At 32.4% G+C, this 24,330-nt stretch overlaps 1 protein-coding gene across 1 annotated transcript; it reads left to right on the top strand.

The window, feature by feature from the left end:
- Window positions 1–3,751: 3,751 nt before the first annotated feature.
- Window positions 3,752–24,038, top strand: LOC132728941 (melanotransferrin-like). Its single transcript, XM_060714667.1, has 12 exons — window positions 3,752–3,972; window positions 5,883–6,007; window positions 6,961–7,059; window positions 10,166–10,324; window positions 11,761–11,951; window positions 12,807–13,119; window positions 13,807–14,053; window positions 15,405–15,520; window positions 18,016–18,132; window positions 18,560–18,733; window positions 20,411–20,681; window positions 21,258–24,038. The coding sequence occupies exons 1-12, from the start codon at window positions 3,938–3,940 to the stop codon at window positions 21,505–21,507; spliced, it is 2,097 nt and encodes a 698-aa protein (XP_060570650.1). The 5' UTR covers window positions 3,752–3,937; the 3' UTR covers window positions 21,508–24,038.
- The last annotated feature ends 292 nt before the right edge of the window (window positions 24,039–24,330 follow it).

The following is a 24,330-nucleotide window of genomic DNA, read 5'->3' as shown; positions in this document are numbered from 1 at the left end:
TTAAAAGGGAAATGTATGAAAAATTTTTTTAATTATCAAAATTTTTAAACCAAATTTTTACTATTAAATAATTTTTTGCCTTTATCCTTTAAATATCATGCATACGATGCTTTGTGAAAATGGTTGTGGTAAGGGTACCGATTAATAGTTACCCGTTTTTGGGTTTTCGCCTTTTCCCTGTTTAAATTTATTTTCTTTTAAATTTAATGGTCTGTTAAAACTTTGTAATAAAAAATGGCCCAATATAAAAAAATTGTTAAATTTTAAAGGGTTAGTTTTTAAATGTGGGGAACTACTTTTCTTCAACAAAAAAGGGAAAATTTCGGAAATCCATATAAACCCTTTAAAATTTAAGGGTTTTTCAAATTTTTAAAACATGAGGGAATTTTATGATTTGTTGAGGGCAATATTGATGTGAAACATTAAAATTTTGATGAGGGCGAAATTAAAAAAAGGGTTTTAAATAATTTGATTTTTGTGGGGAATCCCCGGGCATAAATTTAGTTTTTTCGACTTCCTTTTTTTAATATACTTCCTTTTTTAAAATTGATCCAGTCAAAAAAATTTTTTAAAAGGGTTTAATGAGCATAATGACTATTTTGCTATGTTTGGGTTAAAACTTTTGGGAAATTATCTTAAGTAGTTTTTTCCCAATTGTCTCTAAAAACCCTTTTAAAACTAATGGGAACCCAAAAATTCGGCGAAAACGAATCTTTTTAAATTTGATTTTTTTTAAATTGTCCTACCCCCGTGAATTGATGGGGCCTTTTTTCAGTGGTAAAATGAATTTTTCCGCCCAAAATCATTTTAAATTCCAGCATCCTAAAGTTTTTTTTTTTGGCCTTTTACCCCAAAAAGAAATACAAAAAAAACGGGGTTTTGTAATTTTGGGGAAATTTGAATTTTGTTGAATGAACACAAAGCGAATTTTTTTTCCCCTTTGGCATTTTTTTACTTACAGAAATTTTGGGTTCGGATTTCCAAAATAAATTTATCGATAATGGCCCCCCAAATATAAATTTCTCCCGTAGTATAATCGATTTTGCACAATTATGGTTTTTTTTTTGGGGCCTCCTTTATGTTTTTTTAACGGTGACCACTTTTTTGGAATAAAAAAACTTTTTTCCCCAAGTTTTAATCCTTTCTTTAAATTAAAAACCCAAAAACAAAACCTTATTTTTTGGGGAAGTAATTTTTGTAAAACAATTTTTTATGGCACCCAAAAAAGGTCAAAATATAAAATGAATTATACCCACAAAATTTTAACAAACAGTAATATATAATTTTAAATTTTAAAGGTTTACTACCCCCCAAAATTTTTTCTAAAGTAGTTTTAAACCATTTTAAATTATAATGTTTTAAATAAAAAAAGCCCTTGGGGATTGTCTGGTTAAAGGATTGGGTTTTGGGAAATTTTTTTTGGACGCAGGGAAAAAATTATTAAGAAATTCACGTGGGTTTAAAACATTAAAATAATTGTTTTTTAAAAAAGGAATCGTTTTTCCGTTTTTGGGTTTTTTAATTTTTTTCGATTTTCAAGAAAATGGGAACCCCCTAATTAAACAATGTTAATTTTAATTTTTATTTTTTCACAAAAAAATTTTTTTCCTCTGGGGGAATGAAAAACACAAAATTTTATATAAAATTTTAACTCCCAGCTAAGAAAAACAAATTTGAAAAAGTTTGCTCTTTTAAAAAGGGAACATTTAAATAATAAAATTCATCTAATTTTAAAAACCTTTTTAGCATGGTTTACTATCTAAAAAATTTTAGATTAATAAAAATACATTATAAACTTATTATCTCTGCATTAAATTATGTTGGTTTAAAATTTTTTCCATTTTTATTGTAACTTTTTGTTATTATTTTTCCTAAAATTTGTATAAAAAGTTGTTTTTTGTATTGTTTTTTTTCCCATTAAAAGGAAAAATCTTATTTTCTTAGAAAAAGGGTTTTTTTTTTCTAAAAATGGGGTCACATTTACTTTTTAAAAAAAAAATACAAGGTTTTGGTCCCTTAAAAAAAATGGGCTAAAAAAAGATGCAAAATTTTGATTATACTTTTGGGCAGAAACCCTTTGGTGGGGCCGATATGAAAGTGTTTTTTAAATTGGGTACCAACACAAATTTTCAAGAGTGATTTTTAAATTTATATAACGGCGTGTCCAAAATCTATTTTAAAAAGGCCTTTTATATAACCCCCAAACAAAACAAAAACATATGAAACACTCTAAAAGCGCCCGCCCCGGGTTTATTCTTTGGGGTCCCCTTTTGAAAATAACCCAAAGTGAAACCGCTTTTTTTTTTCATAAAAAACCCCTCAATGGGGCAAAGAATTTGGGGAAAAAGTTTCGAAAAATTTTCCCTTTTATTATTTTTCTTACGTTTTCGACGACCAAAAGTTATGTATAAAACACGATTTCTCGTCCCTCTACATTCATAATTCTTTTAAAAAATACAAAAGGATCTCGCTTGTGACAGTTGTGAAATTATTGGTTATTATTTTATTTGAGCCAGTGTGAGCCCTGGCAATGTATTCTGTTTCGCTCTGAATATTATACAAGGATTTGATTGGTTAAGATAATAATCGGAATACTATTGACCATGCAATCATATTATATATACTATTTCTTTGCTTCATTCACCTGTCACTTCAAAATCAAAATGGCGAACTTTGCTTGACCTCCGCTTCCATGACTAATATTTTTAAAATACTTACGTACATAGAGGGCTTTCGTTCAGTTTTGACTTTGCAGATCGATAGGAAAAGAGTTTGTTAAGGAAATTTATAAGGAAATTTTAGTCCTTTTCTGTATATTTTGTAGGAATCGACCAGAAATCGTGATTGTATACATGAATAAATTGGAGGTCGAAAACGATATGGATTGAAAATATTGGCATTTTGTGAAAATTTTACTCATTTTTTTGCTATTTGAAGAATTTTAATAAAATAAAAAGCGTTAACGCTTGGATTGATCCTTCCAAATGGCGAACAAAAAGAGATAACCATGATCTGATCATTTCTTGCAGCAGAGTTCTTGTTTGTTCAGATTGATGTAAAATTTTGTTCTGTTGGAGACCTTATACCTTATTATAGTATATTGCCGATATAAAACTTAAAAAAAGTTTATTTCAAGCACCTGTGCTCATAACCAAAGGTGGCAAGTCTGTGCAATGAAGTCATATTTAAATCAAATTTATAATATTCAACATGTAGAATTATTATTATATTGATAGCTGGAAAAACGCTTTATAATATATAATTTAGACATTTTTAGGACCTTTTTTGAAAATATTATATGATAAAAGCATAGCCTTTAAGCCAGCTCAATTTACTTTACCGAGAAATAGTATAAAATAATCGTTTTCACTGCTTCCGTTTATTCTGGTTCCCTGTCCTATTATGGTTCCTATAGAAATGAGCAGCACACCAGTCTACGCCGACAAAGCTCTATAAAGTGCATAAATTATACATAATCTAAAACACAAGCTTTGTTTCTGGTTTTCCATCGTTAAATATAAACAAACTGATTATAAGAATTCTAGCGGTCATTTGCATCAGCAAAGTTTGTCTTGAAAGTCATGCACAAAATGCAAGACGAATAGTGTAGCATGCAGGACAAGTAGAAAATTGAAGCTACTAGTTTGTAATAATCATATTTATATTCCAATGAATAACAGTATAATAATAATAAGTATCAGTAGGATGAAATGTCTTCAAGATGTCAATTGGACCTGTATGAAATAAAAAAAACAACAAAATAACTCATTTTTTTTCAACAGAATCTTTGGCAAGATGGTGTGTGACAACATTAGCAGAAGAAGAGAAGTGTGGAAATCTTGTGAGAGCCATAGACAAAGTGAAAGATTTAGGCGTCTCTGCTGAGAATGTTCATCCCTATTATAAAGATAAGGGTAACCTGAATGACTTTACCAACATGACAAAGGTGTCATGTGTAAGAGCAGCAGATGTGTAAGTTACTTAAAGTTAAATTTAGAAATAAACTGGCATTATTGTTCATTCTGTTTATGATTGCTTTGTGTATTGCAAAACAAAAATTTCAAATTTTATGCTTTTCTAGTCTGAAGGTGTATTTTTACCATTTTTAGCTCACCTGTCACAAAGTGACAGGGTGAGCTTTTGTGATCGCTTTTCGTCCGGCGTCCGGCCGTCGTCCGTAAACTTTTACTTTAAATGACATCTCCTCATAAACCACTAGGCCAATTTCATCCAAACTTCACAGGAATGTTCCTTTGGTGGTCACCGTTGTAAATTGTTCAAAGAATTTAATTCCATGCAGAACTCTGGTTGCCATGGCAACCAAAAGAAAAAACTTTAAATATCTTCTTCTAAAAGACCCAAAAAGCTAGAGCTTAGATGTTTGGCATGAAACATCTGCTAGTGAGTGTCTACCAAGTTTGTTCAAATAAAAGCCCTGGGGTCAAAATTGGCCCCGCCCCAGGGGGTCATTGATTTTCCTTATATGCATATAGTAAAAACTTAAAAAATCTTCTTTTAAAGAACCCAAAGAGCTAGAGCTAAGATATTTAGCATGAAACATCTTCTAATGGGTGTCTACCAAGTTTGTTAAAAAAAGAGCCCTGGGGACAAAATTGGCCCCGCCCCAGGGGTCATTGATTTTCCTTATATGTGTATAGCAAAAACTTAAAAAATTTTCTTTGAAAAAACTCAAATCGCTAGAGTTTAGATATTAAGCACGAAGCATCTTCTAGTGAGTGTCTACAAAGTTTGTTCAAATAAAAGCCCTGGGATCAAAATTGGCCCCGCCCCGGGGGACATTGATTTTCCTTATAATTTTTTTATGTGTATAGCAAAATCTTAAAAATCTTCTTTGAAAAAACCCGAATAGCTAGAGTTTAGATATTAAGCATGAAACGTTTTGTAGTAAGTGTCTACAAAGATTGTTTAAATAAAAGCCCTGGGGTCAAAACTGGCCCTGCCCCAGGAGTGTCATTGTTTTTAACTATATGTGTAAAGAAAAAACTTGAAAAAAATCTTCTTTTAAAAAACCCAACAAGCTAGACCTTAGATGTTTAGCATGAAACATCTTCTACTGGGTGTCTACCAAGTTTGTTCAAATAAAAGCCCTGGGGTTTAAACTGGCCCCGCTCTGGGGGCCTATATACAGGTGAGCGACTTCAGGGCCATCATGGCCCTCTTGTTGTGTAAAATATATGAAAAAGACATTGAAGAATTTTTTTATTCATGCAAGTATCATTTGAAGTATGTAACAAGTGGCAAAGTAAATTATTTATTTTTAATGATAATGAATTTTAATTTGTGCAATTTGTTCATAAGAAAATATAAAATAGTTTTTCTAATTAAAACCATGCATTTGGCAAATTTAACTTTAATAGTTGCTGTTGTATATTGCAAGTGCAATAACAAGGGCGGAATTGATGCTATTTAATCTTTGTATTTTAAATTTTAACAACAAATCACATTTTATGCATGCTTCTCTTCATTTCTTGATTATTTATTACTGGTATTCAAAAAATAGGAAAATAGTAGTGAGTATACATGTCCCTGAGTCGGCATAACACTTAAGTAAAATTTTGATTGTATTTTGTATCTCTCTTTAACCATTGAAAGTATTCACTGGCACTATATACACTAATGCCTTTTATATTATAATTGTATATCTTTTTACATCCATCAAGTGCATTAATTAAAAAAAAAAGTGTACAAAATGTTAACTTTTACCTTACATATAACTTATAAAATGGATCTGTTCTGCTTTGAATAAGGATGTCCATTCTTTGTTAAGAGGATTTCAGTTAACATATTTTGTTAACATATTGTTCATGATTAAAATTAGAAAAATTGTTAATAAGAAATGTTATTCTCTACCTTTCTTTCAGTTTTGCCTGTATGGAGTTGTTTGAACAAGATGAGGTAGATTTGATCACTCTTGAGGCAGGGCAGGGATATTTTGCTGGTAGATACCACTCTATGAGACCAATTGTTGCAGAGAAATATGATACCAGTAAGTGGCAGATACAGAAATATATATGCCAATACCTTATGACTTGTTAAAGATTTTTTTTCAACACAACCAAGAGCTTATGTTTCAGCAACTTTGTATTGATATCATTTTTAGCTCCACTTTTCATTGAAAAACAGTTGTGCTATTGTCAGGTCCCTCTCATCTGCATGGGCGTTTGTAAACATTTGCAGTTAGGTTTTGTTTCTCAGAAACTAAAAAAAGCTATTCACTGTAAACTCTGTTTACAACCATATTGTCATAAAAGGATGCCATTTAAAAAGGAAGATAATCCTAAAATTTATTTTTTTTAGCCTGTTTAACCTTTTTGTGAAAGAATCTACACTCAGAAGTTCAAAAGTCTAAAGACATAAAATTTGAATTTCTTACACAGAACAGCTTGAGCACTTGAAACAGACGCATATGCAAAAGATAATTAAGAATTATACCCAAAAATAGATCAAAATCTTTTCAATTGTGAATCATTTTTCAAAATTAGAATAATTTTTCAGAAAAAAAACAGAGAGGTAGTTTGACCACAAGTTAATGATCTCTAACTTTCTTACATCAAAAGGAACATTAACCTCGAAAATAATTTCTGGTCCAGTTTTGTCAGAAACAATCAAAGCTATTCATTTCCAATTGAATATAAATCTTCACTTTAAAAATATTTGTGCAAAGTTATGGCCCTTTCATGGCTTTTTCTTTCCTGCTATGTCAATTTCTCAAAGATAATCACTTAATCACTTCAACCTTTGAATATTTGTTAATTTTAAAATAAGAATGCATTTCATAAACTGGCAGGTTTTCTGCCCAATTTATTTTTACTCTTAATTCCTTGGTTAGACAATATGGATCTTGCTATGATTTCTGGTAAAAGTATAATCTCATTGCTGTTTCATTTACTTTGTCTTGTTGAATATATTTCATTTAATTTACAAACATGTTTATTTCAGTTCCAAATACTCCATTAGAATACTATGCAGTGGCAGTGAAGAGAAGGGGCAATCCTGTTACTATAAATAATCTACAACAGAAGAGAGCTTGTATTCCAGGTACGTTGAAAACAAATTTATTATTTTATTTGAATAGGAACTTCAGTTATTTATTGTGTAATCTTTGTTACTATATGCCCTAAAACTTTCAGGATGTATTATGGTTTGCCATTGTACTTCAGTCTGCCTGTCTGCACAACAGAAAAAGGGATAGGGGCCAGAAGCGAACAAAAGAGTTTATTTTGTAACAATAGAGTAAGGGGTCAAGGGCCCTCTTTTAAAAGAAAATAACAAGAAATAGCCCCCTATCTGATTGCATATCCTTCTGTCTGTAAGCAACTGTTTCCACAGCATAGCTTTTGAAAGATTCCAATTCCAATAATTGTGTTTATATTTTGGCAGTAGATGACACACTGAGTTATGAGTCTAGGGCTCATAGTTCAAGGTCACATTGACCTTGTTAAAAGTTGATTTTGTACTTTTCTTTCCTTATTAGCTCACCTGTCACAAAGTGACAGGGTGAGCTTTTGTGATCGCTTTTCGTCCGGCGTCCGTCCGTCGTCCGTCCGTCCGTAAACTTTTACTTTAAATGACATCTCCTCATAAACCACTAAGCCAATTTCATCCAAACTTCACAGGAATGTTCCTTTGGTGGTCACCTTTAAAAATTGTTCAAAGAATTTAATTCCATGCAGAACTCTGGTTGCCATGGCAACCGAAAGAAAAAACTTAAAATATCTTCTTTTAAAAAACCGTAAGAGCTAGAGCTTAGATATTTGGCATGAAACATCTTCTAGTGAGTGTCTACCAAGTTTGTTCAAATATAAGCCCTGGGGTCAAAATTGGCCCCGCCCCAGGGGGTCATTGATTTTCCCTATATGCATATAGTAAAAACTTTGAAAATCTTCTTTTAAAGAACCCAAAGAGCTAGAGCTAAGATATTTAGCATGAAACATGTTCTAATGGTTGTCTACCAAGTTTGTTCAAATAAAAGCCCTGGGGTCAAAATTGGCCCCGCCCCAGGGGGTCATTGATTTTGACCCTATATGCATATAGTAAAAACTTTGAAAATCTTCTTTTAAAGAACCCAAAGAGCTAGAGCTAAGATATTTAGCATGAAACATGTTCTAATGGTTGTCTACCAAGTTTGTTCAAATAAAAGCCCTGGGGTCAAAATTGGCCCGGCCCAGGGGGTCATTGATTTTCCTAATATTGTGTATAGCAAAAACTTAAAAAATCTTCTTCGAAAAAACCCAAATAGCTAGAGTCTAGATATTAAGCATGAAACATCTTCTAGTGAGTGTCTACAAAGTTTGTTCAAATAAAAGCCCTGGGGTCAAAATTGGCCCCGCCCCGGGGGTCATTGATTTTCCTTATATGTGTATAGCAAAAACTTAAAAATCTTCTTTGAAAAAACCCAAATAGCTACAGTCTAGATATTAAGCATGAAACATCTTCTAGTGAGTGTCTACAAAGTTTGTTCAAATAAAAGCCCTGGGGTCAAAATTGGCCCCACCCGGGGGGTCATTGATTTTCGTTATAATTGTATAGCAAAAACTTAAAAATCTTCTTTGAAAAAACCCAAATAGCTAGAGTTTAGATATTAAGCATGAAACATCTTCTAGTAAGTGTCTACAAAGTTTGTCCAAATAAAAGCCCTGGGGTCAAAATTGGCCCGGCCCCAGGGGTGTCATTGTTTTTAACTATATGTGTATAGTAAAAACTTAAAAAATCTTTGAAAAAACCCAATGAGCTAGAGCTTAGATGTTTAGCATGAAACATCTTCTTATTGGTGTCTACCAAGTTTGTTCAAATAAAAGCCCTTGGGTTAAAATTGGCCCTGGGGGGAGGCCTATATACAGGTGAGCGACCTCAGGGCCATCATGGCCCTCTTGTTCATAGACACATATCATTTCATAATCAGCTTCTTTGACACAATGTGCCTTTCATACTGGTTATCGTTAAAGGTATGGAAGAGGCGGGCATATGTGTCAATTTGACATCTTTATATTACATTTGATGGAAATGTCATAATTATTATGCTCCCCGAACAAATTCGGGGGAGCATATAGTCGCCGGGTTGTCCGTCCGTCTGTCCCAGCAAACATTTGATATTTATGAGCTTCATTCTGTAGTTAAATAAAGAGCAAAAACTCATAAAATTCAAATTAAGAGCTATTTTTTTGTTTTTATGAGCTAATTTTGCTTATGGACTTACGTCCAGGTGTAGTTTATGAGCTGATTTGCCTCTTAAATATCAAAAGTTGGTACGTCCATCCGTCCATACATACGTCCCTAATTGGTTTCCGATCGATAACTAAAGAACCCTTAGGCCTAGGAACTTTAAACTTGGTATGGTGATTGGTCATGGCCAGCAGATGACCCCTAATGATTTTGGGGTCAAGGGGTCAAAGGTCAAGGCCACATTGACCTTGCAGGTAAAAACGGTCTTCCGATCAATAACTAAAGAACCCTTAGGCCTAGGAACTTCAAACTTGGTATGGTGATTGGTCATGGCCAGCAGATGACCCCTATTGATTTTGGGGTCAAATGTCAAGGTCACATTGACCTTGCAGGTAAAAACGGTTTTTGATCAATTACTAAAGAACCCTTAGGCCTAGGAACGTCAAACTTGGTATGGTGATTGGTCATGGCCAGCAGATGACCCCTACAGCATGACCTTGCAGCAAAATCATGTCCGGCCCATAACTTCGTTATTTGAAGTCAGATTTTACAACTATTTCACAGAAATAATCACCATATTGAGACAATGTGTCGTGCACAACATTTGGGTTGTTTTTACACTTTGAACTTTGTCTGTGACATAACTCTGAAACTACAAAAGGTTTACCTTCCTGTGTCCAAAACCTATGCGGGGAGCATCACCCGGTTCAACCGGCTCTTGTTTGAGCCATTTACTACAATAGCTTTGTTTAAGTTAATTTTAATCCATGATACCTTCTTGTAAACTTGCCATTGGGCTTATTATCACCCAACCTCAGCAGAGATCTTGTTAAACACTGTGTAGTATATTATTATTTGTGTTGAAGATGAAATTTGAATGTACCTTTTCAATATGAATTAGTCTATTAGTATAGTTATAATCATTTAAAGCTTCTTATGTGATTTGACACTATCTGTAACATATAATGTTTTATATTTTCAGGGATTGGTAGTGGTGCAGGTTGGGTATATCCTATATCATACATGTTACAGACTAAGAAGATCACTGTGTCCCAGTGTAATGCTGTTGTCAAAACAGTGACAGAATTTTTTAGCCAGATGTGTCTTCCAGGAGCATTGAATTCATTCTACAATCCATTTGGTTAGTTCAACTTAAAAATTATCCTTTTGTTGCTGACAGGTTGCCATCAAAGTGTTGATGCATCAGAATTGCAGCCACCGTTTATCCCTGCTTGATCATTTTCTACATTTGTTTAGTCCAAGTTGCAATGTGTGGCTGAGGGTTGCCAGACATAAGAATTGCAGTCACCATTTATTTTTTTGTAATAGTAAGATGCAATTAAATGGGTTTGAATCACTGCATCACTTAGCTGCAGCAAGTGAGTTGGTCACATTGACCTTGTAGGTAAAAACGGTTTCCGATCAATTAACTAAAGAACCCTTAGACCTAGGAACTTCAAACTTGGTATGGTGATTGGTCATGGCCAGCAGATGACCCCTATTGATTTTGGGGTTTTGGTTGGTTTTGACCCCTGGTGTTGCTTTAAGTTTGTAACTCCAAAGGTTATCCAAAATCATCTTTCCTGTTTCAGCACCATATGACCTTTACTGTTTTTGTGCGCTGTAAATCCAACCAAACAAAACAAAATCAAGTTAAAATCATATGTTTAAAGTCTCAGTGATGAATTTAAAGGTTCCTTTCAGTTTTTAAATGATTTATGTGGAAGACATGTTTTTAAGTTTTGGAAAATCTTGTATTAAAGATAAACAGTTCACCTAGGAACCAACTTATTAAAAGTTAAATGAATGAGTTCTCCATCAATTTGAATTGTTTAAATTTAGAAGCACATTGTAATTTTCTTCTAACATCTTGCCTAAATGTCCTAGCAAATGATGTCTGCTTCTTGTCCTGCTTTATTTTTTGGAATGTCTTTATTTTTGGAAAATTTTCTCATCTTGTTCACAGTGTCATTATACAGTATTAAATCAGCACCACAGATATCTGAGTAAATCAGTTGCCTATAAAATCTAGTTGATGAACTTGTAACCATCTAAATTTGTTAAATGGATTTTCCCTCCTTTGAATTTGTAAGTCAGTTTGGATTTAAAAAGTTTTCAATAGTATAATACAATAATTGACCTACACACAGTATAGAGTTTGGTCAGATGTGCATACTGCCCTGGGTATATAGTTTACTGTTGGCATACTCTAATCACTTTGGATAAAAGCAGGTTATATGTTAATCTTGACATCTCTGGTATTATTTTAACAAGCTGGTGTATTCCGCTTTTAGAAAATCTTAAAATTTGCTACATGCAGTCATGGCCTTAACGGTTTGTCTATCTTTACTCTTCCCATATCTTTATGAAACATTACTGATACCAGGCAAATATTTCATTGTGATTGCTTACTGCAAAACAATTGTATCTCCTTCTTTATGCTTTATAAGTTACAATAACTTCCCAACAAGCATATGATTTATAATTATAGTCTTTAGTTGTCCTAAAAAAAGTTTGATTAAGATTGATAATGATTTTAAATTGTAAGGGTTCTTTATTGATGTTGTATATCTACAGGAAATAATCCAACAAGTGTATGTGAGTTGTGTCGAGGTTCCGGTGAACAGAAGTGTACATCTAGTGATCCACATGCCGGCTTCGATGGTGCCTTCAAATGTCTAGATGCAGCCGGAGACTTTGCATTCTTACGTGACGACACTGTTCGAATGTCAACTTATGATATAAACACAGGGGCAGACCGTTCTGATGTAAGATATCTGTATTGTACAAATATTATATTTTCTGTACAAAGAAAAAATAGGAAAATTATTTTAGGTTTAGTAAATTTATGATGTAAACCAGACAGACTTTAGTGTAAACTATTAAGACACTTCTAAATTGAGACAATGAAATGTTCGCAAATTTTGAATAATTTTTTCTTTTATATCATTTTGCATAATAATGAATTAGTGACATCTTAAACCCTGTAAACAAAAATGGCCTTTTGGTTTGACTAGTGACTACCTTTTTCTTCATTTTACAACTGATAAGTAATATGTGATTATGTGTATAATACATGTGAGAAAAAGCAATTGTTGGTTCTTCCAAACAAAAAATATCATAATGCTGTAGGTGTCTATGTTTAGATTATATAAAATACTTCTTTATTTGATTTAAAGACATCCAATGTAAAAATGTATTAAATGTTGGTATTCATATCAAATGAGACAGTAAATGGCCAACACAAATCAAGGTCAATCATTAAACTTTGTAACGGATTCGAAAGTGTGTCTATAAGCTTATAGCTTCCTACACAATTGAACTAAAATAAATTCTGTATAAACCATATATAAACCAAACTTTGTAACATTCTTAAGCTGGCCTATGTTTGTATGAAACAAAATTTCAAATGAACCGTTATCCTGATTATAATTTTTCGACTACTTTGGTTTTATGATGTATTAATTGGAATTGTGTCAGTCAAAATTAACCATTGTGAATGAAATCTGTTTAAAAATATCTACCTCATATCTATTTTGCATTAATTATTCACTGTAATAACCTTTCTAATTTCGTATGGAAAATGATTGCATTTATTTTATTGCTATCTTTCATTGTTACAGGAATATGAACTGATCTGTCCAGACTCCAGCTCACGACCTGTTGATCAGTATGAAAACTGTTACTATGGTAAAGTACCTAATGATGTTGTAATGACGTCAAATATGAAAGATGAGGAGACAGTACAAAAATACAAGAACCTGCTACTACAGCTGTCAGACTGGTTTGGACCACAAAAACCATATGAGAACGAGTTTAGAATATTCAGCTCTCAAGGCTATGAACATACTGAGAGGAAGAACATCTTGTTTAATGATGCTACTAAATCATTAGTGGCCATTGGGTCGGATAGAGACAGATATTATACCTGGGTTGGTAAGTATGCTATGGAGTCTATTATCACCTCTTCCTAAATATATTACTTGAGACTGCCATAATCATATTATTTTGAAAATTTAGCCTATTTCAAAGAAAAAAGTGGATTGCTGGGTTGTGCGGTCGTGTGTAGCCCCAAATTCAACGTCTTAAAAGTTATCAATATGAGACTTTCAGTTCATGCTTATATTGACAATGTGCGGTTGTTAGACAAGGGGCATAATTCTGAAATCCATACTTTTTTAACTTGATGTTTTTGTCAAAAGTGTTTTTTTTTTTAACAGATAAGTGTTAACACTGCATGTGATGCTCTTCTCATGTGGTATACAGTTGTTAATTGTATTCGGCAATAGTTTCAATTATTATTATGTAATAATATGTTATATATGTTTTGTGAAAGTCTCCAAAGGAAGAGTTTTGTTAAATGTATAATTAATTGATTTGCTTTTAATTAGACATTAATTGTTACTTTATGCTAAAATATGATCAATTAGAACAGTAAAAGACAACATAGCTACAAAAATAATGTTTAAGGTTAACTAAAGTTTTTAAGGGTTTATATTCTACAGTTTCAGAGTTAGAATTCATAATTTAATGAATGTTTAAAGTTGATTTTACCATTATCGTTGCAATTTTCTTAAAATAATTATTATATAGTAAAATGATAATAATAAATTATGTTAACAGATGACAGCTTCCGTGCTGCATTAAACAATCTGAACCAGTGTCCAATTGATGTAGTACGTCTGTGTGTGATATCCGATGCCGAGAGGGAGAAATGTGAACGTATGGTTGAAGTGTTCCGAGGAAAAGATATCAAACCTAACCTGGATTGTCTCATGGCACAAAATACTAAGGCGTGTATGAAGCTTGTTGCCAATGGTGATGCCGATATCACTATCCTTGATCCAGGAGATGTGTACATAGGTGGAAAGTAAGTGGATATTATGATCATTTAACAGTTTTAACATTTTAAGGTAATCAGCTTCTAATTTCAGGGAGTAACCATTTAAAAAATGACACACATAGTGTAGTCATTATTAACACTCAGCATGCTGGCGGCAATAGATTTGTGTTTAGCATGAAATTCAGAATTAAGGTATAAAAATCAAAATTTTGCGTATTGCAAACTACCAGCTTTTGATAGGAAAGTTTATATTTCATGACATTAAACATGAGAAAGAGACACTCCGATGGAATCGGGATTTTCAGCAATGGTTTGTTGAAAATTGGGAAAAAATGCATTGTGATTAATAAATGCAAACAGTCACTGTCTAGGATGGCATCTTGATTTAATGAAGGCAAACAATCACTGTCTTGGATGGCATCTACAAACATTTAAGCACTATAACAGTGAGGAAGTCCTAATTAACAAAGATTTTTATAACTTTTTATTCAATATATCTAATTTGTAACTTACAATTGTGGATTCTTCCTGTGTATTGAGAAAATAATATACTATTTTCAGTTGGGAATATGGCCTGAATATTGGCTATTATTAAAGATAAGCAAAAAACAATTCTTGGGCTCAGCAAAATCTGATTTTGACTCAAATGTACATTTTTATCTGAAGCATTTCTTAACTCATCCATTTATTTATATAGTAAATTCTTAAAAATTTCTACTTGTCCGGACAGGTTTTTGGGCAAATTGGGGATACAAACTATTGATTTTGCCCCCTTCCTGATTATATATTTGCTGTTTAAGATTGAGAACAATATGTCCATATGACATTTATAGAGTGCTGTGACAGATTTATCAGGGTTGTCATTAAGACGTTGCTGTTGGCCAAAATGACTCAAATGCATTTTTGGCCGCCTCAAATTTGAAATGGACCATCTCCTTAATTTGCTGAATTTGTTACGCTGCTTACGGATAGCGCCGTATTGTCAAAATATTTATTAACTGATATGGATCAAATCTGTGATGTTAGTGTATGTGAGATATTATTTCAGTATTGTATAAAAAGAAAACATTATGAAAGCTGAAAATAACAATAAAAATGCTTTTTATTGTTGTTTTAAAGGGCTTTGTAAACTATATAATTGAGGGAAAAAACACAACAGCCGTATATACAAGTAGTTCCTAATCAGTGTTTATTGGCAGTTTAACACTGTTTTTTCTTTCTTCTTTGTCTATAGTGACAAAATCACGAGGAGTGTTAGAATTTAACAGTAATCTAGAAAAATTATTGAAAGTCCTGTCATGTCCAAATATAAGTGGAGTCCCTTTAATGAGCTTGGGTATTGTCTATATAGATAATAATTATGTTGTTCTATTTTTAGACAATATGGTTTAGTGCCTATTGCTGCTGAAGATTATGGTGATATGTCACATACTGTTAAAGTTGTTGCTGCTGCCAGAAAACGTGACCTCTATATGACATTGTTTAACCTGAAAAGTAAGAATTCCCCATTGTTAGCCTTGATATGTAATGTAAATCATGTTAATAATGTTTGGAGTTTTGAATGTTAAAGAAAATGTAGCAAAGTGTCCTATCACAATTGTATGTAAGTTAATATTAAAACAAAGGTTGCTGGAAATCTTGATGATTTTTAGCTCACCTGTCACTTTGTGACAGGGTGAGCTTTTGTGATCGCTTTTCGTCCGGCGTCCGGCCGTCGTCCGTAAACTTTTACTTTAAATGACATCTCCTCATAAACCACTAAGCCAATTTCATCCAAACTTCACAGGAATGTTCCTTTGGTGGTCACCTTTGAAAATTGTTCAAAGAATTTAATTCCATGCAGAACTCTGGTTGCCATGGCAACCAAAAGAAAAAACTTTAAATATCTTCTACTAAAAAACCCAAAGAGCTAGAGCTTAGATATTTGGCATGAAACATCTTCTAGAAGGTGTCTACCAAGTTTGTTTAAATAAAAGCCCTGGGGTCAAAATTGGCCCTGCCCCAGGGGGTCATTGATTTTCTCTATATGTATATAGTAAAAACTTAAAAAATCTTCTTTTAAAGAACCCAAAGAGCTAGAGCTAAGATATTTAGCATGAAACATCTTCTAATGGGTGTCTACCAAGTTTGTTCAAATAAAAGCCCTGGGGTCAAAATTGGCCCCGCCCCAGGGGGTCATTGATTTTTCCTATATGCATATAGTAAAAACTTAAAAATCTTCTTTTAAAGAACCAAAAGTGCTTGAGCTAAGATATTTAGCATGAAACATGTTGTAATGGATGTCTACCAAGTTTGTTCAAATAAGAGCCCTAGGGTCAAAATTGGCCCCGCCCCAGGGGGTCATTGATTTTTCCTATATGAATATAGTGAAAACTTAAAAATCTTCTTTCAAAGAACCCAAAGAGCTAGAGCTAAGATATTTAGCATGAAACATGTTCTAATAGATGTCTACCAAGTTTGTTCAAATAAGAGCCCTAGGGTCAAAATTGGCCCAGCCCTGGGGGACAATGATTTTCCTTAAATGTGTATAGCAAATACTTAAAAATCTTCTTCGAAAAAAAACCGAATAGCTAGAGTTTAGATATTAAGCATGAAACATCTTCTAGTAAGTGTCTACAAAGATTGTTCAAATAAAAGCCCTGGGGTCAAAACTGGCCCTGCCCCAGGGGTGTCATTGTTTTTAAATATATATGTAAAGAAAAAACTTAAAAAATCTTCTTTTAAAAAACCCAACGAGCTAGACCTTACATGTTTAGCATGAAACATCTTCTAACGGGTGTCTACCAAGTTTGTTCGAATAAAAGCCCTGGGGTTTAAACTGGCCCCACTCTGGGGGGCCTATATACAGGTGAGCCACTTCAGGGCCATCATGGCCCTCTTGTTCAGTTTACTTTTCCATAATTATTGTGTAAGTTGCACATAACCTCTTTCAAAATTATATCCAATGGTATTCTGAAAAACACGCTTGACACAGTTTTGATGAAGTTATTACATGGATTATTTGTACATTACTTTTGATTCTTTAAGAGCAAGCGATAAAATGTGTTTTAGGTAAACTCATCTGTCTACAAAGGCAATTGATATTATGCATATTGGGATTTGAGAATATCTGAAATCTTAATATCTATCAATAGTTCATATTGTCAACAGAATGTAATATTGATATTTAATTTAACATGAATACGTTATTTATAGACATAAGTTTTCAAACTAACCAATGGAGGTAAATACAACATACAGTTGAAATTTGTTAGAACTAGGTTTTGTCCCCTCAAAGTTTTATGAGGGATTAAAAGTTGTTTAAGAGAATAACAAGTGAGTAAAGAAAAATATCACAGGATTTCCATGTTATGGTGGCATATTGAATGAACACTTCTTAAAAGTCTTAATGTTTTAGCAGGTAATATTTAATTAAAAGTTGTTGTATGACTGTACATGCGACTGACTTTACAGAAACTTAATACATGAAGTTTAGGATAGACAGTGCATTTTCCATTTACAGTAATGTAATGAAATTCTTATGTCTGTTACAGACTTACTATTGTAATTAATTATTATATTATCAGGAAGATTTTTGTATTGTCATATCAATTGATAGATCAAGGAGAAACTGTATACTGGTTTTTATCTGAACTATTTGAAGAATAAGGAGAGCTATTGTACTCACTCAGGCATCAGCTTCACCTTTTGGTAGTTATAACGTGCAAGTTGGTATCTCCGTAACTACTGAATGGAATAGTTTGAAAATTCACACACTTATTTGACAGCATATTAGGAGTCTACTCACTAAGGTCTTTAACTCTGACATAGATTTTGACTGAATAATTGCCCTTTTTGAACTTGGAAATTTACATTATCCAGTCTTTTGTTTAACTATCAAGCACTGTGAATAGCCCTGCGCACTGTCTTACCTATAGCTCTTATATTCTTAATACCTTCCGAGACAGTGATGGGTTGTATAACATTTAAATATTATGATATATTTTCAGGTTACAGGGCTTGTCATTCAGGTATAGGTAGAGGTGATGGTTGGATAGTTCCTCTAAACATATACATAGAGACACAGCAGTTTATACCTCAACAATGTACCATCTTTGAAAATATTGGTAGGTACATGCTTAGACTTTGTCAATATTTATGAATATTTTTTATTTTTGTTTAGTTTATGTGAACTTTATAAAAATTTAAGTGAAAATTGCATTTACAACTCTTTTTTTTATACTTATAAACCTGTAAAGTTGTCATATAACTTCAGTGTCAGTGTTATTTGAAATTAATCAAAATTAATTTAAAAGAAAAATAATTGCCATATCAATGTAATTTATTAGAGTGTGATTATTTCTCAATGTTTGAATAAAGTATGTCTTTAGTTATAACATGTAATTGAATAAAGTAATTGTCTTTAGTTATAATTAGAAATTGGGTTAATTAATTCTTTAAATGTGTCTGCATTTCTACATATATCAATTTATTTAAAATTGTAAGAATTTGATTACCAATATGTTTTTTAAAAAAGTCTATATGTATATACAGGTCAGTTATTTTCGAGAAGTTGTATCCCAGGAGCTCTAGACAAGGACTATAACCCTAGCCAGAAACCGATCAATCTGTGTGAGGGCTGTCAAGGTGGAGGCTACAGAAAATGCCAGAGAAATAGCGAGGAACTTTATTATGGTGCGACAGGAGCTTTCCGATGTCTCGTAGAAAGTAAGTACATTCTTTTATGACTGTACACTGATATCCACTATCTTGTGGAATTATTGTGTATCAGAACTACTAATAGGAATGCTAAACTTATAAATGAATGTATATATTTGATATGTTCAATTATTTACTTATTTTGATAGTAGGTTATAAACGTTGTTCATTTATATTGATAATATAAGAAAAAAAAACTATACCGAAATTGAATAATGGAATGGATTGTTATGATATTTGAAAAACACATGAAATCTGACCACATAATTTTTAGCTCACCTGTCACAAAGTGACAGGGTGAGCTTTTGTGATCGCTTTTCGTCCGGCGTCCGTCCGTCCGTCGTCCGTCCGTCGTCTGTCCGTCCGTCGTCCGTCCGTAAACTTTTGCTTTAAATGACATCTCCTCATAAACCACTGAGCCAATTTCATCCAAACTTCACAGGAATGTTCCTTTGGTGGTCACCTTTAAAAATTGTTCAAAGAAATTAATTCCATGCAGAACTCTGGTTGCCATGGCAACCGAAAGAAAAATCTTTAAATATCTTCTTTTAAACAACCCTAAGAGCTAGAGCTTAGATATTTGGCATGAAACATCTTCTAATGAGTGTCTACCAAGTTTGTTCAAATAAAAGCCCTGGGGTCAAAATTGGCCCGCCCCGGGGGGTCATTGATTTTCCCTATATGCATATAGTAAAAACTTAAAGAATCTTCTTTTAAAGAACCGTAAGAGCTAGAGCTAAGATATTTGGCATGGAACATCTTCTAGTGAGTGTCTACCAAGTTTGTTCAAATAAAAGCCCTGGGGTCAAAATTGGCCCGCCCAAGGGGGTCATTGATTTTCCCTATATGCATAAAGTAAAAACTTAAAAAATCTTCTTTTAAAGAACCCAAAGAGCTAGAGCTAAGATATTTAGCATGAGACATGTTTCTAATGGGTGTCTACCAAGTATGTTCAAATAAAAGCCCTGGGGTCAAAAAATGGCCCTGCCCCGGGGTCATTGATTTTCCTTATATGTGTATTAGCAAAAACTTAAAAATCTTCTTTGAAAAAAACCCAAATAGCTAGGTTTAGATTATTAAGCATGAAACATCTTTAAGTAAAATATCTACAAAGTTTGTTCAAATAAAAGCCCAGGGGTCAAAACTGGCCCTGCCCGAGGGGTGTCACTATATGTGTATAGTAAAAACTTTAAAAATTCTTCTTTTAAAAAACCTAATGAGCTAGAACTTAGATGTTTTGCATGAAACATCTTCTTATGGGTGTCTACCAAGTCTGTTCAAATAAACAAAATAAAAGCCCTTGGGTAAAAATTGGGCCGGGGGGGGGGGGGGGGGCTATATAACAGGTGAGCGACCTCAGGCCATCATGCCCTCTTGTTTGAGATACCACCTCAGTTTTATTTCTAAAGGGGGACATAATCTCAATAGTTTTAAGATACCGCCTTAATTTTATTTCAGTCTAAAGATATATCTCAATAATTTTTAGATACCACCTTAATTTTATTTCTAAAGATAAATATATGTGCGCAAATGTAAAAATTTCTTGCTTACATTATTTCACAGGAAACAAATCAAACTAGACCGGTAATGTTTAACATGTACTGATATTAAACATTTTTTGTTGGTATTCAAATCCAGGTAACTATTACTATATAATAGAAAATTATTTTTTTCTCATTTTAACAGTGGCAGGAGATGTTGCATTTGTACATCACTTAACAGTAGGTGATAACACTGATGGTAGGAACCAGGCTATCTGGGCCAGGAACCGGCGATCAGATGATTATGAGTTGTTATGTAAGGATGGTACCCGAGCTGCTATAGAGAACTGGGAAAACTGTTACCTTGGTACAGTACCAGGTGCTGCTATAGTAACTGGTGGCTATGTGCCGGAATCAAAACGTGATATTTACTGGAATATTTTCAGCTATGGGCAACAGTTTTTCTCATCAGATATGTAAGTAAATGTACTTATATTTGTAGTACTTTCTGTACCAATATGAATTTATATTATTGTAATTGATAAAAGGAGAAAAGGGAGATACTAGTCTGAATATTAGTCCTGTTAATGATTTGAAAGGACAATATTGGTGATGGTTTTGATATATTACATCTTAGAACCAAACCAAACCAATAGAGTCACAAACCAATCTTTGACAAGACCAATGTGTTGAATTCTTGTTAGAACTCATTTGTGATTTATTTGAATGACTCTTGTTGTTAAACTTTTGATTCATTTCAACAAATATAAATGTTCTCTTCGTTTAAACATGAAGTAAGATACATGTATAATGTACATAATATTTTACCTCTTCTAAGATTGTGAAAAATTCTATAGAAGTATGAAAAATGATCTTGTAAAGGATTTTTTCTTTACTTTGATAAAATTTGTTTAGTAACTTTTTGAATGTACATATTGCTTGTTATTTGCAATGTTCTTTCTGAAAACGATCCATTATTTAAAAAATTTGGATGTTCCCTTTTCAGACTTGTTCATTCTATTCTGAACTGTTCTCATTATTTTTATCCACAGTGATGGTGATTTCCACATGTTTCACTCGGGGATGTTCTACTCTGACCTGATCTTCTCAGACGAGGCTGTCAGACTTGTACCTCTATTACCAGAAGAGCAGAACTTTGAATCTTATCTCGGTTGGGACTTCATCAATCAAATAGAGAACCTAAACGAGTATCAGTGTGTCCCGTTGCAGTTCAAGCACCCTGCATGGCACATGTCATTGGTCATTGTGCTGGTTGTGACATTCTTGAACATTCTACTGTAATTTATCATGTAAAAACTACACATAATTATTTGACATTCTTTACACATATCATTCTTCCTTCATCAGCAGTACTGTACTTGATTTGTATCTTACAATAGCTTTACAGTGCTCAGTGGTTCATAAAAATGTTTCGAAAAGGATACTACTACAAGCCTTGCAGGACAAGTGACCAAAAAAAGAAGTACTCACCTTTAGTGAATACTGCCTTGTTCTTAGAAAATTGTAAATTTTGTGTTTGTTACTAGAATATTGGAAATAAAGCAATTATAGTAAATGCAAACTTAAATTCCAGTTACAATTTTGATTTTTGATGCAAACACCAATTGCCGAATTAAGAATATTAACAAACTTGTTTATTTATATCATATGACAAAGATATTAGTGATATAAGCGTTTGTTTTAAAACTTGTAAATTTCATACTTATGTTTGCAAAATTTCACTCGTTCTATCACCAACTTTACTCGGCTGCATGTAAGCAGAAAAGTGAAAGAAAAAAATGAAACTATCTAACCCTGGCACTGATAACCTTTTCTAAAGAAAATCTTTAAACAAAGTGTGTCAATGATACCATATAAAGGATATTGAATGAGTTTAAGTTCAGTACAGAATTTACTGAACAAGTTGAATAAAATTATATATACTCCAGTCTCTGGCGAGTACAATATTATTTCATTCAATGAGTTCAATAAATTCTGTATTAAACCTACACAAATATAATATTCTATTTATCACATACCCAAAAAACAAAGACTGTCTAAAGTAAAAAATATTTCATTGACACATCTATAGTGAAACGCTAATATTTAGCCCTGATATAATGCATATGACGTCAGATCAAAATATATGCACATCTGTGCAATACCATTTTCACAGAGTTGCAAAAGTGGCAAGGGTATGTGATAAACTGTTATATTAAATGATGTATTGATTGATGATCTAAGTTTCTCTATGAAATTTGTTGTTGCTATACTAAAACATATCATGTGTAAATTTACATATCATTTATTAGTGCTTATATCCAGGGATTATCTGACTGTTTGTATCTTTCTCTCCTTGTGATAGTGTAGGATGGTTGTAATTTAGTACACAGTAAGCTCAACATGTACTCTGTTGATATATTTAGCTTTTATGTAAATTTTTGTAAAAATTATGCTTGAAATTTTTTTTTTCAATTAGAAATGTGAATCATGTGAATAACAATAGATGTTATTTGTTATATTTATAATTTAAAACTTTCAGAATTGTTGTTATTACATATCTATGTATTAGATTCAAGTTTTATCAGAAGTTGGAAAAAATGATTGAAAATTATAACTATAAGAAACTAAAATTATGAGATTTCAGAGTTATATGTTTCCTGTAAGTAATATCCACAAACCGTTGAACAGATTTGATCACTTGACAGAGCTAAAACAATTAGTGATGTTTATATATTTATGTAAATAGTTCATGTGTAAATGACATGATATCATTTTCCTTGTATATAGATTTTTTTATATAACTTCTTTATAATTATGTACATAGTCTATTTTTACACTTATGTAATTAGACATAAATATTGTTAGAATTTTTTTATCAAAGACATGTTTATTTATCATACTAAAATTTGACATTTTTACCTGAACACTTTACCTGAGCCTCATAATGATACTACTTTCTGTTTGATGGTGTTGTAAGATGAGTCAACTAGTGGAGTCACTAACTAGAGTTGTAATCATTGTTGTCTTGAAGGTCAAAAGTGTAAACTGTCTTATTTGTCAGCAAAATACATAGAATTAATATTGCATTCTTAAAATGACATTATCCTCAGTTAAAGGGAATTATAATTCAAAAGATCATCTATTTTAATAGTAATTGACCAACAATTGATAATTACAAAATTTTAATGTTAAGGACAAAAACTGCCTATATGTAAAGACTGTCCCACTATTTTCACCAACACAGTGTTACCTATACATTCTGAAGGATATTAATGGAAATTTCTGAGTGTCACGTGGGCTATTGAATATTCATTAAAAGAAGAAAATGAAATTGGAAATATAATTTTATTAGATGAACATAATGTCACTTTAAAGCTGGACATAATTATATAGAAAACGTTACTTCCTGAAATTGAAGAATATTTTTTTAGGATGAAAAACAATACATTCATTGTTTCAGATTTTTAAGTGCATATGGTTAAAATTTTCACTTATTAAACAGAACAAATATTGTATCTATCAATGGTTTTCCTTTTCATCATTTTTCTGCATACCACAACCAGATATTTTTGGACAAAGCTTGAAAAAATCGTAGCAAATAGTCAATGTTAATTACATTTGAAGTGCTCATGAAATTAATGTATACATATCAAGTTATTACATTTGTATTAATATATCATAATGCTGGTTGTACATTTAATGTACAGGTTGTTTTCTACATTCCATTTTTATGTGAACATTTGATTTATTTGTATACATCAATCATAATTGTAACTTTGTATACAGCAATATATATTTTTTTACATATTAAAATGACTTTAATCATAGAATTGTTTATTATTCTGTCTTTTCTAACATTTATTCAGACCCCTATTATTATGTCTGTATCATGATTGCATATATTAGTTTCATCTCTCTCTTGTTACACTTGATCGCTGAAAAAGTATGATTCTAATTTAAATTAGGCATACCCTGTGAGTTATAAAACACACTTACAAGGATTGATCAAAAAGTTCTTGGCCCGATGTACTTACGGTAGTCAGAGAACCCAACTAATGGTCTTACTTTTCAATATAATCGCCTTCTACATCAATGCCCACCTGTGCTTCAATTTGTTTATCC

Source organism: Ruditapes philippinarum, unplaced genomic scaffold (genome assembly GCF_026571515.1).
Source record: "Ruditapes philippinarum isolate M1 unplaced genomic scaffold, ASM2657151v2 ctg989_1_1_1_1, whole genome shotgun sequence".
NCBI lineage: Eukaryota > Metazoa > Mollusca > Bivalvia > Venerida > Veneridae > Ruditapes > Ruditapes philippinarum.
Note: the sequence above shows the minus strand (reverse complement) of the source record. Positions and strands in the feature narration are given on the sequence as shown.